Source organism: Euprymna scolopes, chromosome 44 (assembly GCF_053919585.1).
Source record: "Euprymna scolopes isolate OS-2025 chromosome 44, ASM5391958v1, whole genome shotgun sequence".
NCBI classification, from domain to species: Eukaryota; Metazoa; Mollusca; class Cephalopoda; order Sepiida; family Sepiolidae; genus Euprymna; species Euprymna scolopes.
In genome coordinates this window covers 14,263,643-14,277,532 of record NC_136525.1, presented here as the reverse complement: position 1 = coordinate 14,277,532, position 13,890 = coordinate 14,263,643, and the positions used below count along the sequence as shown (strand labels likewise).

Genomic DNA, 13,890 nt, shown 5'->3' with positions numbered 1-13,890 from the left:
AAAACACTACCTCGCAGTAGAAGTTAACTGCGGGATTTCTATTTGACCTCATTAAATTCACGCACCTGTCAATTTCTGTAAACAGACCCAAAAAAACTGCATTGCAGTAAAAGTTAACTGCGGGATTTCTATGGCATGATTTCTGACCTCATTTTTTAATCCTTAAATAAATTCAGACGTTTTTCTGTTACTCAACAGGTCAGGTTTTTTTTCACACTTTCTTTTTTTCCACCTTTGCCTCAAGGCTCCTGGTTCGATCCCACCTTCCTACCAAAAGTTTTTTCTTTTTTTAATCATTTTTTAAATTTTTATTTTATCATATTTTTCATCGACTCCCTCCGCCATCTCCAAATACCCAAGCAATGCCGGGTACCCCCGCTAGTAAATAATAAACATGAAATCTGCATTAATCAAAATATTATATTTAAGCATATTTTACAATTGGGCAATGCCGAGCAGCCTGCTAGTATCATATATATATTAGTATTGTAATATTTCTTTGTGCATTGAAAATCTATTTTTGTCGTTGTCTTGCTCTGGTTGTTCTTGTGTAAATGTCATAAATCGTTTGTCTTCTTTTTTTTATCTGTTTCTATATTTAAATATGTAGATGTTTGTTTTTTTTTTAATCTACATTTTTATATTTTTGCTTTTATGTTTGATTCGTTTCATCTGCAAGTTTTTCAGCTTATTGTAATTTTCGACTGTTTGATCGTTAATTCCGTGGCTTTGATTGTTTCCGCGACCTTTAACCCCACAAAAAGCAAAGTCCTGATTAACTGACTTCACATCGGTTAATTATGTAAATCTAGGGATTTAGGATGAAAATATTCTAGCACACAGAAATAAATATATATATATATATATATATATATATACAGGGTGACCCCCCCCCAAAAAAAACGGGCCCCAACTATGATTAGGCCCAGTTTCTTAGTGTTTTGTCCGAATGAAATGAAACTTTGATCATAACTAGTTTATTATATTCAAAACATCACTTCAAAACACTAGGGTTTTTGGCTTTTTTTTTTCTCCGTTCTACAGCATATGTTCTAGATGGCCTCCATTTAGCTTTTTTTTTTTTTTTTTTTTTTTTTTTTTTGCACCCTGTGTGTGTGTGTGTGTGTGTGTATGTGTGTGTATATATATATATATATATATATATATATATATATATATATACACGGTGGAACGATAAATTTGTCACCCTAAGTAAAACAACGCTGATTTTGTTTTAAAACTTTTATTGGAAAAAGTCAATTCAGGTAACTTGATTATGTAGTAGAGCTGACATCTATTCAGTTTAGTCAGCTTCAGGCTTGTTGTGGGAGGTCATGTTGGTGATGTTCTCTACATATGACCAAACGAAGTAGTCCAGCAGGTTCAGGTCGGGGGAGACCAGTGAGAGAAAGGGTACACAGTTGTAGCACTCCTTCTGAAACCAAGCCTGGGTCTCTATGGACTTGTGAGCCCGCGGCGAGTCCTGCTGCCACACCCAGGGTCTGCCAGCGGCCACCTGATTGCACCAGGGGATCACCACACTCTTCAGAACATCCAAGTACACTTTGGTGTTGACTTTCAAACCGACTTCATGTGAGGTGGCATGATGTGGCCTTCACTTGAAACCACAACAAACTGTGTCCGGAAATGTCATTGAGCTATGCCTTCAAGCGTTGAACCATCTGGATTTACATTTTGAGGATGCTGACAATGGTTCTGTTGTCATAATTTGGATCAGTAGAGAGCATGAGTTGTACAGTGGCACATCACTGATCTTGCTCGTTGAACATAGTGTCACTTCCAGACATGATAAAAGGCTCCTATCACTCCTGGGGTTTGTACACAACTGGCCAACTAGTAGATGGTCTGCAACAACAAAAAAGAAAACGGGTTTTAATTAAATGGAAATGGAATCATGTGGTCTTTTCTAGGGTGACAATTTTATTGTTCCACCCTGTAAACTCCAAAAAGCAAAGTCCTAATTGACGTACTTCACAAATTACGTAAATCACCATCCAAGATGATTTCTGATCGTAGCTCATTGGTTTTAGCATCGTAAATTATGAGCTGAAAAAAGAAACGATTCTCTTAATAGTCGTGTAAAGACTACATTTTGTATTATTAATGTTCCTATTTACAATGCCTCCCCACGGGACAGAGTTCGACACCAGGGTCGTTTTTTAATGTGGAGAGAAGGAACAAAAATAAAAATTGTCTCAGTCGTGAAGGATTTCTCCTCCACTGGCAGAGAACAAGAAATTGAAGTGCAGCATCTGAAGAACAGATACTACACTTTGATCTTGTCCCGAAGGCCATTCAACTTTGTTGCATTAAAAAAAAAATCGTTGCAGCTTTCTTTGTTTTGATTTAATAAAAAAATTATCGCGTCCTAAATTATGAGATGTAAAAATGAACGTTTTTTTTTTTTTTTTTTTTTTTTTTAGTAAACGAGAATTGTCTCGCTCTGCACAGTGACAAAGTTTATAATGTTGATAACACCAAAAATTAGTTTTTAACGTTACAAAAAATGAAAATGCGACGTAGTTGGAGAGGAATTGTAATTTTTTATTAAAAAAAAAAAAATCTGATTTATTATTTATGTTCAAAACTAGTTATTAGTGTTATTGATACTTATACAGTTTAATCAAGACATTAAAAAATGAAAATTCTGAAAAAAAAAAAAAAAAAAGTTATATTGTACGTACCTGTTATGGAATGAAGTTCTCTGGAAAAAAAAAAAGGTAAATTTCCACCTCCACAATTTTCTTTTAAATGACGACTTTTATAGGTTTTCGACTATGCTAAATACGAAAATCGCATTGTAAGTTTGCAGAAATAAGTACTTATCGAGATATAAAAAGTCGTATTTTGCATTGTATACTTTGGCGGCCATCTTTTTTACGCGCGTGTGCGCGCGCCATAAACAAATCTACTCATCTATGACTGACACTGCACGCGCGTAAAAGAGATGGCCGCCAAAGAATACAATGCATAATACAACTTTTTATATCTCGATAAATACTTATTTCTGCAAAATTTCAATGCGATTTTCGTATTCAGCCTAGTCGAAAAACCCACGAAAGTTGTCATTTAAAAGAAAACTGTGGCGGTGGACCTAATCTAAAAATATACCTTAAAAAAATTTCACTTAATTTGATCGAGAAGTTTTTTTTTTCCTCTGTAAAAATAAAAAAATAAAATTTTAATGAGATCAGTTGTATCGTCGCCATTTGCCTTTTTACAGATAGGAGGAGAGGGTGCCTTTTAAACGAAAAATTGAATAACAAAGGACAAAATGAAAAATGGATAAAATGGGGCGTATAAACTCTTTAAAATGAGCGAAAAAAAACAAAAAAAACTAAAATATTCATCTATGTATTTTTTCTGCCCATGTTTCAAAATAACCTCGTCAAATTTTGACAAACTTTAAGCGGTGATTGGAGTTATCTCCCCTGATATTCCCTCCTCGAAAGTGACAAATCAAGATGGACACTATCCGATTGATCTCATTAAAATTTGATTTTCCTCTGTAAAAAAAACAACAAAAAAACGTTTTTAAATTTTTTTAAAAATTAAAACCTTATTCCATAACGAGTACATACAATATATATTTTTCCGATATTTTCATTTTTTAATGTTTTGATTGAACTATACAAATACCGTGTTATTAATAGTATAAGCTTTTTTTTATACAAGGTCATTCTGCAAAGGGAGACAATTCGTTCATTTTTTTTTCATCTCATAATTTAGGACGCTAAAACACGATATATATTTTTTTAATTAAATCAAGATATCTAAAAAAGAAAGCCTATAATAATAATAATGCAAAATGTAGTCTTTACGCGACTATTAAGAGAATCGTTTTTGTTTTCATTTCATAATTTACGATGCTAAAACCAACGATATTTTCATTAGATAAAAACACTTGAAAAAGAAAATTGCGGCAACTTTTTCTATTTTTTTTCTTTTTTCGACTACATTACAAAAAATGAAAATGCGACGATAGTTATAGAGAAATTATTTTCTCATCTCATTTAGGATGCTAAAACCAACGATATTTTTATTAAGTCAAAACAAACAAAAAAACGAAACCTGCGGCGTTTTTTTTTTTTTTTTTTTTATGTAACATTAATACGACTATTAATAAGACGTAGTCTTTATGCGACTATTAAGAGAATCGTTTCTGTTTTCATATCACAATTTACGATGCTAAAACCGATGATATTTTCATTAGATGAAAACAATTGAAAAAGAAAGTTGCGGCAACTTTTTAAAAAATTTTTTTTACATTTTTATTAAAAAGTAAATATTATTGTGAGGTTCTAAAAAAAAAAAATTAGTCTTTAAGTTTAAACCCCAAAAGAATGAAAGCATTACAAAAGAAATGGAATTTTTACGACTACGTTTTTTTTTTTTTTTTTTTAATTAACAAATAAATGGTATAGTAAGATTCTTTTTTTTTTTTTTTTTTTTTCTTGCGAAAATAAAGGAAAATGCAACGATAATTGTAGAGGAAATTGTGTTTTTAACAAACAAGCTCTTTAATAAAACAAGCATGAGACTTGTACTTGTCCTTCGGGACAAGATCAAAGTGTAGTATTTGTTCTTCAGATGCCGCACTTCAATTTCTTATTCTGTCAGTGGAGGAGAAATCCTTCACGACTGAGACAATTTTTTTTTTTTTTGTTCCTTTTCTCCACGTTAAAAAACAACCCTGGTGTCTAACTCTGCCCCGTGGGGAGGCATTGTAAATAGGAACAAGCATGAAACTTTTTTTTCAAGCTGTGGCGACTTTTTTTTTCTTACTGTAACAAAGCTGATAATATTAATAACATCAACATTCAGTTTTTAACGTTACAAAACAATGAAAATGCAACGATAGTTGTAGAAGAATTGTAATTTTTATTAAACGAAAACTGCGATTTATTTTACATGAAATAATTTTTTTACATGAATAATTTAAACACAAAATTTATTCAGTAAAAAACAAACTACATTTTGTATTATTAATGCTATTAACTTTGTTAGATAAAAAATAACCGTCGAGGCTTTTTTTTTGTTATTTTAATTTAATAAAACTATCGTTGGTTTAGCGTCCTAAATTATGAGATAAAAAAAAATGAACGAATTTTTTTAGCAAAATGGAGTTGTTACCTACGTACAATGACCTAGTATAAAAAAAAAAGCGCAAATATTATAAGCTTTTCTTTTTCAATAATAAAAGGGGGGGGGCGTCACAGCCTTTTTCATATTTTCATCTTTGTTTTATTAAAAAGTTTTGTTTGAAAAAAAAAAAATTCCTTTCGTCGCATTTAATCTTAGTAATGCGTAAAAAATGTAGAAAAAAATTGCTGCAGCCTTTTTTTTTTCATCTAATGAAAATATCGTTGGTTTTAACGTCGTAAATTATGATATGAAACAAACGATTCTCTTAATAGTCGCATAAAGACTACATTTTGTATTATTAATGTTATCAAGTTTGTTACATTAAAAAATATCGCAGCGTCGAGCGTCCTAAATTATAAAAAATGAACGAATTTCTTAGTAAATGAGTTGTCTCCCTCCTGCAGAATGACAACTTGTAAGCAGCGACTTTGTTTCTTTATGTTGGAGTGTATTTGTTTTGCCAGCAGTCAGAATGTCTGCTGCAGTGCTGCTTCTGCTGCTGCTGCAGTAGGTCCACAGAGAATATATTAATTAACTTATTGTTGAAATGTTGGACTTCGATATTATTAAATTATTATATTGTAGCAGTAATAATTATATATTTATTATTATTTTTTGTGTGTTTCAATTGGAAGCAATTCTGATTTAGTTAATTATTTATTATGCATTTGTGAATATGCTTATTTTCTTGTAAGAAGCCGGATGTAAGGGAAGTAACTCTGTGTGACAAAAGGAGATGGGAGTTAGCTCCCCTTTGTTGAAGTATTGATTTCTGACATTTTTCTTTTCTTTTTTTTTTATTTTATTTATATATTTTTTGACATATTTAACTTTTAAAAAATTATAGCCTGCCAGTTATAACTTTAACTCTTAAGTTTATTTTCTTGGTCATAAAGAAAATTAAATTCTATTCATTTTATGAAGCCATTAGTTTTCACACACACGTGTGATAAATGGAAGATGAGGAATAGGAGTTAAAGATAACTTTAATACATCATCAGAACGATACGGAAAAGTTAAAGAAAACGATATAAAGTTCCTATTTAATTGCCTCCCCACGGGGGAAGATTTGGACACACGGTTGGCTTTTAATGTGGGGTAAATCGTGCTCCTTCCCAAAAACGGGCAATTTGGATAGGAACAGAAATAAAAATTGTCTCTGTCATGAAGGATTTTTCCTTCACTGACTGAGGACAGAAAAGGTGAAGTGTAGTATCAGAACAGATACTACACTGTGATCTTGTCCCGAAGGCCAAGAAAAATATAAAGTTATGTATAAATTTATTCCTCGTCTTTCATTTATTGTTTTTGCTCCCCTTAAGTGTTGAGCTTTTCTGATCTTGATGAGTTTTGCTTTAATGTGTGTGTGTGTGTTCACTGTTTTTGAAAATGAATTCCATCAAAGTGTTCGATTACAAAGAAAACATTTCAATATAAGAGCTTACTATTTATTTAAAACTATACAGGTCCGGAAAACGTTGGTACCGTCGGTTTCAAGCCTGACATGAGGCTTTCGTCAGCAATATTGTCTTCTGTTTCCGTTCAAACAGAAAATATGGCTGAGGAGAGCCTAACATTATTTACCATTAACTGCCTCCCTTGTGTTAGGCTTGAAACCGATGGGACCAATGTTTTTCTGACCTTCCGTACAGTCTTAACTAACTAAATATATATATATATATATATATATATATATATATATATATATATATATATATATATATATATATATATATATAATTTTATGGGTAAGTATATATAATATACAGAGTTTGTAAGTTATTTGAGGGCGTGCATTATTTGTACGAAAGCAGAAAATATTATTTGACTTTAAAATTTCAGTTCTTATTTAGAATTACATTTATTTAAAAAAACAAAAAATACAAAAATTTTTTATGATGTACGTACTCGTCATGAAACAAAGATGTCATATTCCAAAAATTATGTAAATTGATCTCGTAATTTTAATTTTTAACTAAGAAAAACGATTGTAAGGCTGAATTTGATCTCAATACTTCAAATTGAGTTGGCTCCCCCTTATTTATGCTGGATCAAAAACATGGCCAACCAAAAATCACTACATCTCGATTAGTCATAAAATTTGATTTTTCTTTGAATTCAATATTTCGATTTTTTGCTATTATAATGAGGAAGCGCCATTTTTAATTTTGTACTAAAACCGGAAATAACAGGAAAAATTTTACATCCGGAGCCTATTTTAACCCAATACCATTGTCTGTTGACATTAAGTTTGGATATATCAATTTAAAAATAGAACCCTTTTTTTTTTCTTTTTTTCTTTTTTTTTTGTCTAATGTTTCATTTACGGAGTTTGTAAAGAGAGAGAAAAAAAAGAAAAATCTTTATAGTATATGTACTAGCAGTGTCAGAAATTTCGTGAAAAATAGTGAATAATTCCACCCCATCTTTCCAAGCTTATAACTCCTCGAAAAATGCAATTCAAGCCCTAATTTTTTTTTTCAATTAAAGGAGCAAGGACCAAGATTTCATTAAAAAAAAAAAAAAAAAAAAAAAAAGTGTTTTTTTTTAAAAAAGGTTTTAAACTTCGGACTTTACAGATAAAATTCTATAGGAACACTATGTTTTTTGTTTTGTTTTAAATTTGAATATATTATGTATTGACCTTTTCTCTTCAATTTGTGAGTAAATAATTATGTACTCATCGGGTTCTAAATTAATTATTATTAGATATTTACAAAATGGGAGGCGTGAATTATTCGACCCCCTGTCTTTCCAAGCTTATAACTCCTCGAAAAATGTAATTCAAGCCCTAATTTTTTTTTCAATTAAAGGAGCAAGGACCAAGGTTCCATTAAAAAAAGAAAAAACAAATAACGTGGTTTAAAAAAAAAGGTTTTAAACTTCAAACTTTACAGGTAAAATTCTAAAAGAACACTGTTTTTTTTTTTTTTTTAAATTTGAATATATTATGTATTGACCTTTTCTCTTCAATTTGTGAGTAAATAATTATGTACTCATCGGGTTACTAAATTAAGTATTTACTTTTTAATAGACACTTAAAAATTGGGATGGGGGGGTCGTGAATTAAAAAAAAAACGTTTGTCTAAAATATTATATTCGATTTATTGGAAAGAACATAAAATTTCACATTTACCCTGAAAATATCGTAAAAATAGAATCAATAGAAAAACTTTTATAGATTTTTAAAATTTAAAAATTGAAAAATATTGAGTTTAAAAATTGAAAAATATTGAGTTCGGAAAATTCATTACTGTTTAAAAAAAAAAAATATTTCTATTACTTTTAAAACAACTGTAATAGTTTATTTTGGAAGTATAATCCATAAAGAAAATAAATAACCCACTTTTAACAGAAATTCCGAGATTTTTATATTGTATTCGCAGTTTCGTGTTAGGGGTGTCAAAAATTCCTACAAAAATTCTGATACTGCTATATATGTACTAGTGACGGAAAGAAAATATCATACACTAAAAATCACAAAGTAAATGAGTAGTTTTATTTTTATAAAGAAAACTAGTGGCGTTACCCGGCCTTTCCTCGGGTGTTTGGAGGTGTTTGGAGGTGTTGGGAGGGGGGCTAAATCAAAACAAAATAATGGAAAATAAAGAAAAAGCGAGAAAAAAAAACGATGTTAAAAATTAAAAAAAAACAACAAAAAAAAAAAACGGGGAAAAAAACGAACGTATGAGCAAACGATGTTAAAGCTTACAAAATCGGAAAAAAAAAATGAAAAAATAACCTTAAGAAATTGGGAAAACAAAAACAAAAAACTAAATAACGAAAAAATAACCGTTTCAATAAAACCGTAAAAATTGAAAAAAAAAAAACATTGAAAAAAAAAAAACATTGTTCCTTTTGTTCGGTTTTTTTTTTTCATCAAGTTCGCTGTTTTTGTTTTGTATGTTTTTGTTTTTCCGATATTTTTAAGTTTTAACATTTTTTTATATGTATAATATTTAAACAGGGTTATTATTTTATTATGTTCGATTATACTATATTTCCCGTTTTGTTTTGGTTTACACATGCTGGCTGGGTACCTGGCATTGCCCTGGAGTTTGGAGGTGTGTGAGAAAAAAAAAATGGTAGTAGTGAGGAGGGGGTGGGGGAGAAATCAACAACAGTCGGCAGCCCATGTGGAGAGAGGTGTTAAAAAATGGTAGAAGGTGGGAGGGTCAAGATGGAGGGAGGTGTATAAAAAATGGTAGAAGGTGGGAGGGCCAAGATGGAGGGAGGTGTATAAAAAATGGTAGAAGGTGGGAGGGTCAAGATGGAGCGAGGTGTATAAAAAATGGTAGTAGCGAGGGTGGGGGAGAAATCTAAAGAACAGTCGGCAGCCCATGTGGAGGGAGGTGTTAAAAAAATGGTAGTAGATGGGAGGGTCTAGATGGAGAAAAGTGTTAAAAAAAAAGTGTAGTAGGCAGGCTGGTTCGAACCCGTGACGCGAAGGCGGAAAAGAAAGTGTAAAAACAATCTGACACATTAGCGATGCTCCATCGTCCGACCGGATGTTCACAACGTTGAAATTAAAAAAAAAAAAAATGTCAATCAAATAGATACAACGATATGATGAATTGCAAAAAATGACCCCCTCCCTGTAGAAAACCATCCAATTCAGGGTTAAGGGAGTAGTGTTTTTGGCCAATTTTTCAATATTTGTCATCCGAAGGGTCGAGGTTTAAAACGATACCAGTTTGGTGAGGTACCATTGCCTCAGTTGAAAGTTTTTGTGAGGCACACAAGCACATACACATTTTGCCTTTTATATATATACTATCGAGGAAAAGCGTACATACATACATACATACATACATTTTCGCTTTTATATATATAGATATAAAAGATAGAAGATAATTTTTAAGTGATTAATGGCAATTTATAGACATTGTAATGATGTGCAAGGCCGTTTAAAAATGTTATATATTTGATTTTTTGATAACTTTTTCGAATCTATGTATAGTAACACAGATCCAACCAGTTTTTATGTTTTAATCGTCTGATATTTCATTTATGAAGTTTCTAAAGAAAAGAAAAATCTTTATAGTATACGTACTAGTGACGGAAAGAAAATATCACACACCAAAAATCGCATAAAGTAAATCAGTAGTTTTATTTTTATAAAGAAAATAATTTTTAAGCGATCAATAGGAATTCATAGGCATTACAATGATGTGTAAGGATTGCCTAAAGTTAACTAATATTTCTGCTATAATAAAAATAACGTGTCCACATATATCGTATATATTTTGTGCTGTTTATATCTAAGTGTGACCTCATTTGTAAGTCATTGTTTTAGGTGACCTGTTTATCAATGGTTTTTATTGTTTTTGGTTAGGGTTTGATTAATGTATAAATTTGTACTTAGCACATATAATGTGTTTGTACAATTGACTAAAATTGGACCCGCTCTTAAAAACAAGGGTTTATTCTGTTAAATCTACGAGATTTTGTCCATAGAAAATTGAGGAAGAAACTTCTGCTCCCACTCTGGAACCCCACATTACTATTTTTCTTTAAACTTTTTTGGTGCTAGTCCAGAATTCATCCACCTCCTGAAAAAAAAACAAAAGTAAAGAAAATATATATTTGTGATGGAAAGAAAATATCATACACCGAAAATCACATCAACTATTCTTATTTTTTATAAAGAAAATAATTCTTAAACGATTAATGGGAATTCGTAGGCATTACAATGGTGTACAAGGCTGATTTAAAATTCTATTTCTGAACAGTGCTTTAAGGGGGAGTTAAGTTGATTTTTTTTTTTCCTCATGTTAAGAATGGCTTTCTAAATCTTATAGAATAGATTTATTTTATGGAAATTGCTTCAGACAAGGTATGAAGCCACTTGATATAAGAAACTAAAAAAATACTGCTTCAAGGTCAAAAACTTGCTAACGATAAGTGTTAGATGGAATAGATTCTGACCCAGGAAACAGCAATTCTTTCCTCTTTGTCAGAAACATCGCTCGTGGAATGTGAAGACTAAAGGACAAAATAAAGGAAGTGAGGGTTATGCAGCTGCCGAAAGTAAATGCAAGACTCGCTTTCTACTTCCCTTAACGACTTTGTTGCCAAGTGTTTTTGAATTAGACTCATGAAAAAGGCATGGTGGAATTTAACCAGAGCTGTGGAGTCGGACTCTCTAAAATCTTCAGGAATTGGAGTCGAGCCATGGTGTTTTTTGTTTTTGTTTTAAGCAGCGGGTCCATTTTAGTTGGTTATTCCAGTTTTGCCGTGATGTACATTGCTATGTCGTGATGTACATTGCTATGTCGTGATGTACATTGCTATGTCGTGATGTACATTGCTATGCCGTGATGTACATTGCTATGCCGTGATGTACATTGCTATGTCGTGATGTACATTGCTATGCCGTGATGTACATTGCTATGCCGTGATGTACATTGCTATGTCGTGATGTACATTGCTATGCCGTGATGTACATTGCTATGTCGTGATGTACATTGCTATGTCGTGATGTACATTGCTATGCCGTGATGTACATTGCTATGCCGTGATGTACATTGCTATGTCGTGATGTACATTGCTATGCCGTGATGTACATTGCTATGTCGTGATGTACATTGCTATGTCGTGATGTACATTGCTATGCCGTGATGTACATTGCTATGCCGTGATGTACATTGCTATGTCGTGATGTACATTGCTATGTCGTGATGTACATTGCTATGTCGTGATGTACATTGCTATGCCGTGATGTACATTGCTATGCCGTGATGTACATTGCTATGCCGTGATGTACATTGCTATGCCGTGATGTACATTGCTATGCCGTGATGTACATTGCTATGTCGTGATGTACATTGCTATGCTATTGCATCTTGCGTGAGTTATTGTTGTATTACTATTTGGAGACTTTTATTTTTATAGACGGAGTCGTTGAATTATTGCGATTCAGGCGTTGTTCAAAATGCAGCTTGGCCAACCGAGGTGAGTTTCACACACAAAAAAAATTGTTGGTAATACATTTTAATCTAATTTTTATATTTATATTTTACTAGCAAGGGAATCCGACGTTGCTCGCGATTGAATGATAATCAACGAATGTTTCACGCTCCCATATTTTTTATTGTCATCGAAATCAGTGAAATCGCCCACTTTTCAATCAAATCGATTGCCTACTCTAATTTGGGATCATCGCAATGCACCTGGAGGAAGCTCACATGCCGCTATGCAGTGACTTAGTCCACAATACATTGTAGTCTACATTACACTGTAGAGAACCTACTATTCATTTTATAAAATTCTTTTTTATATATAAACAATCTGGCATTGCCCGGCTGTTTGGAGGTGTGTGTTGAGCAAAAAAAAAACAAATAATGGTAGTAGGCAGGCTGGAACCCGTACCACGAAGGAGGAAAAGAACGTGAAAAAAAAGTGACGTCTTTGCTGTTGCGCCCATTGCTAAATTAGAAGTGACGTAGGTTTAAATTAAGGCTAGTCAATCGTAAAGAAGGGATGACTTTCGAAAATATTGCCAAAAAAAAGCAACCCCTCCCTGTAAACAAGTGCCCAGTTGAGGGTGAAGGACATTAACTCTATAATACATATAAAATATGCAAGAATTAAAATATCATATTTTAGCATATTTTATGACCGAGCTACTCCGGGCGTCCCTGCTAGCTTAGATAAATAGTTTTGTGGCTTTAACAAAAGAGCTACAATAATATCAGAGCATCTCCATTTACGCTGAACATCTACAGAATGTCAACATCAATATATTACATATGAATGAGTCCGCTGTGGAATTTCCACAGGTCCCGCTAGTCAGTTATTATTAAGATTAAGCTTTCCTCCTTTTGCTCATAAATTAAATTTGTATATATGATTCTTGAAGGGAGTCAAACCTTTATCAGGTAGATATCTATCATGTTAGTGCTTATAATGAACCATTGTATTTCAAACTCTGCGATCATGAACTGAATTATGTCATTTTTCTATTTCTAGACTCAGACAATGGATGGCTCGTACAGCTGTGAGCAAAGCATAAGTGCAGCGCCAACTGTTTTGGTAAGTAAACGTTCACTTTTGAGTTTTATCACTTGACCATTATTTTACTAGCGGATGTACTGGGTGTTGCCCAGGTATCAAATACATTGAAATCAACTGATATCTGAGAAAGGTATGAAGCTACCCGTTCCATCTGTTTATAGGTTAAATAGCATTTTTTTTTTTTTTTTTTTTTTTTTTTTTTTAAATTTTTTTTTTTTACTATAATTGGGTGGCGTGGACAATTTGTAAGAGCTGACATCAGAACCGGAAATGTTGTGAAGTGGTTTCTCTTTTTGTTGGATCTTGCCTACGACAGGTGCATCACAGCGGTCAGAAAGCATACAGCTTCTGCATCCTGTTTCTTTGAACAACCCTGGCTCACAACTTTTGGTTTGTAAATACTTCATCTCCGGCTTATAACATACTTAGCAGGGAGACCTGACGTTGTCTCGGATTGAATAAGGATCAATGAATGTTTCACGCTTCCAATATTTTTATTGTCATCGAAATCAGTGAAATTGCTCATTTTTCAATCATATCGATTGATTGCCTGCTCTAGTCAGGGACCTACAATGGTACAGTCGGAGGAACTTTCACATGCCTCTCCGCAGTGACTTAGTCTCTAATACATTGTAGTTTAGATTGTACTGTAGAGAATGTAGTGTTGATTTTATGTAATTATTTTTTATATATAATGACTTGAATTTA

At 32.4% G+C, this 13,890-nt stretch overlaps 1 protein-coding gene and 1 long non-coding RNA gene across 8 annotated transcripts in view; both read left to right on the top strand.

The window, feature by feature from the left end:
* LOC145268699 (uncharacterized) overlaps nt 1–13,343 on the top strand; it is a 444,413-nt gene extending 431,070 nt beyond the window's left edge. For 3 of the 7 annotated variants that reach the window (XM_080124234.1, XM_080124229.1, XM_080124228.1), the window contains exons 4-5: nt 12,061–12,120; nt 13,138–13,341. In XM_080124234.1, coding sequence (XP_079980360.1) covers nt 12,061–12,120; nt 13,138–13,236 — 159 coding nt within the window. In that variant the 3' untranslated portion in view covers nt 13,237–13,341. Of the gene's footprint in view, nt 1–12,060; nt 12,121–13,137 lie in introns of all 7 variants that reach the window. The other 4 variants (XM_080124235.1, XM_080124233.1, XM_080124232.1 and 1 more) reach the window with 2 other exon arrangements.
* Nucleotides 6,909–10,735, top strand: LOC145268700 (uncharacterized). Its single transcript, XR_013864914.1, has 2 exons — nt 6,909–9,356; nt 9,447–10,735. It is a non-coding gene; the product is annotated as an uncharacterized LOC145268700 (long non-coding RNA).
* Nucleotides 13,344–13,890: the final 547 nt, after the last annotated feature.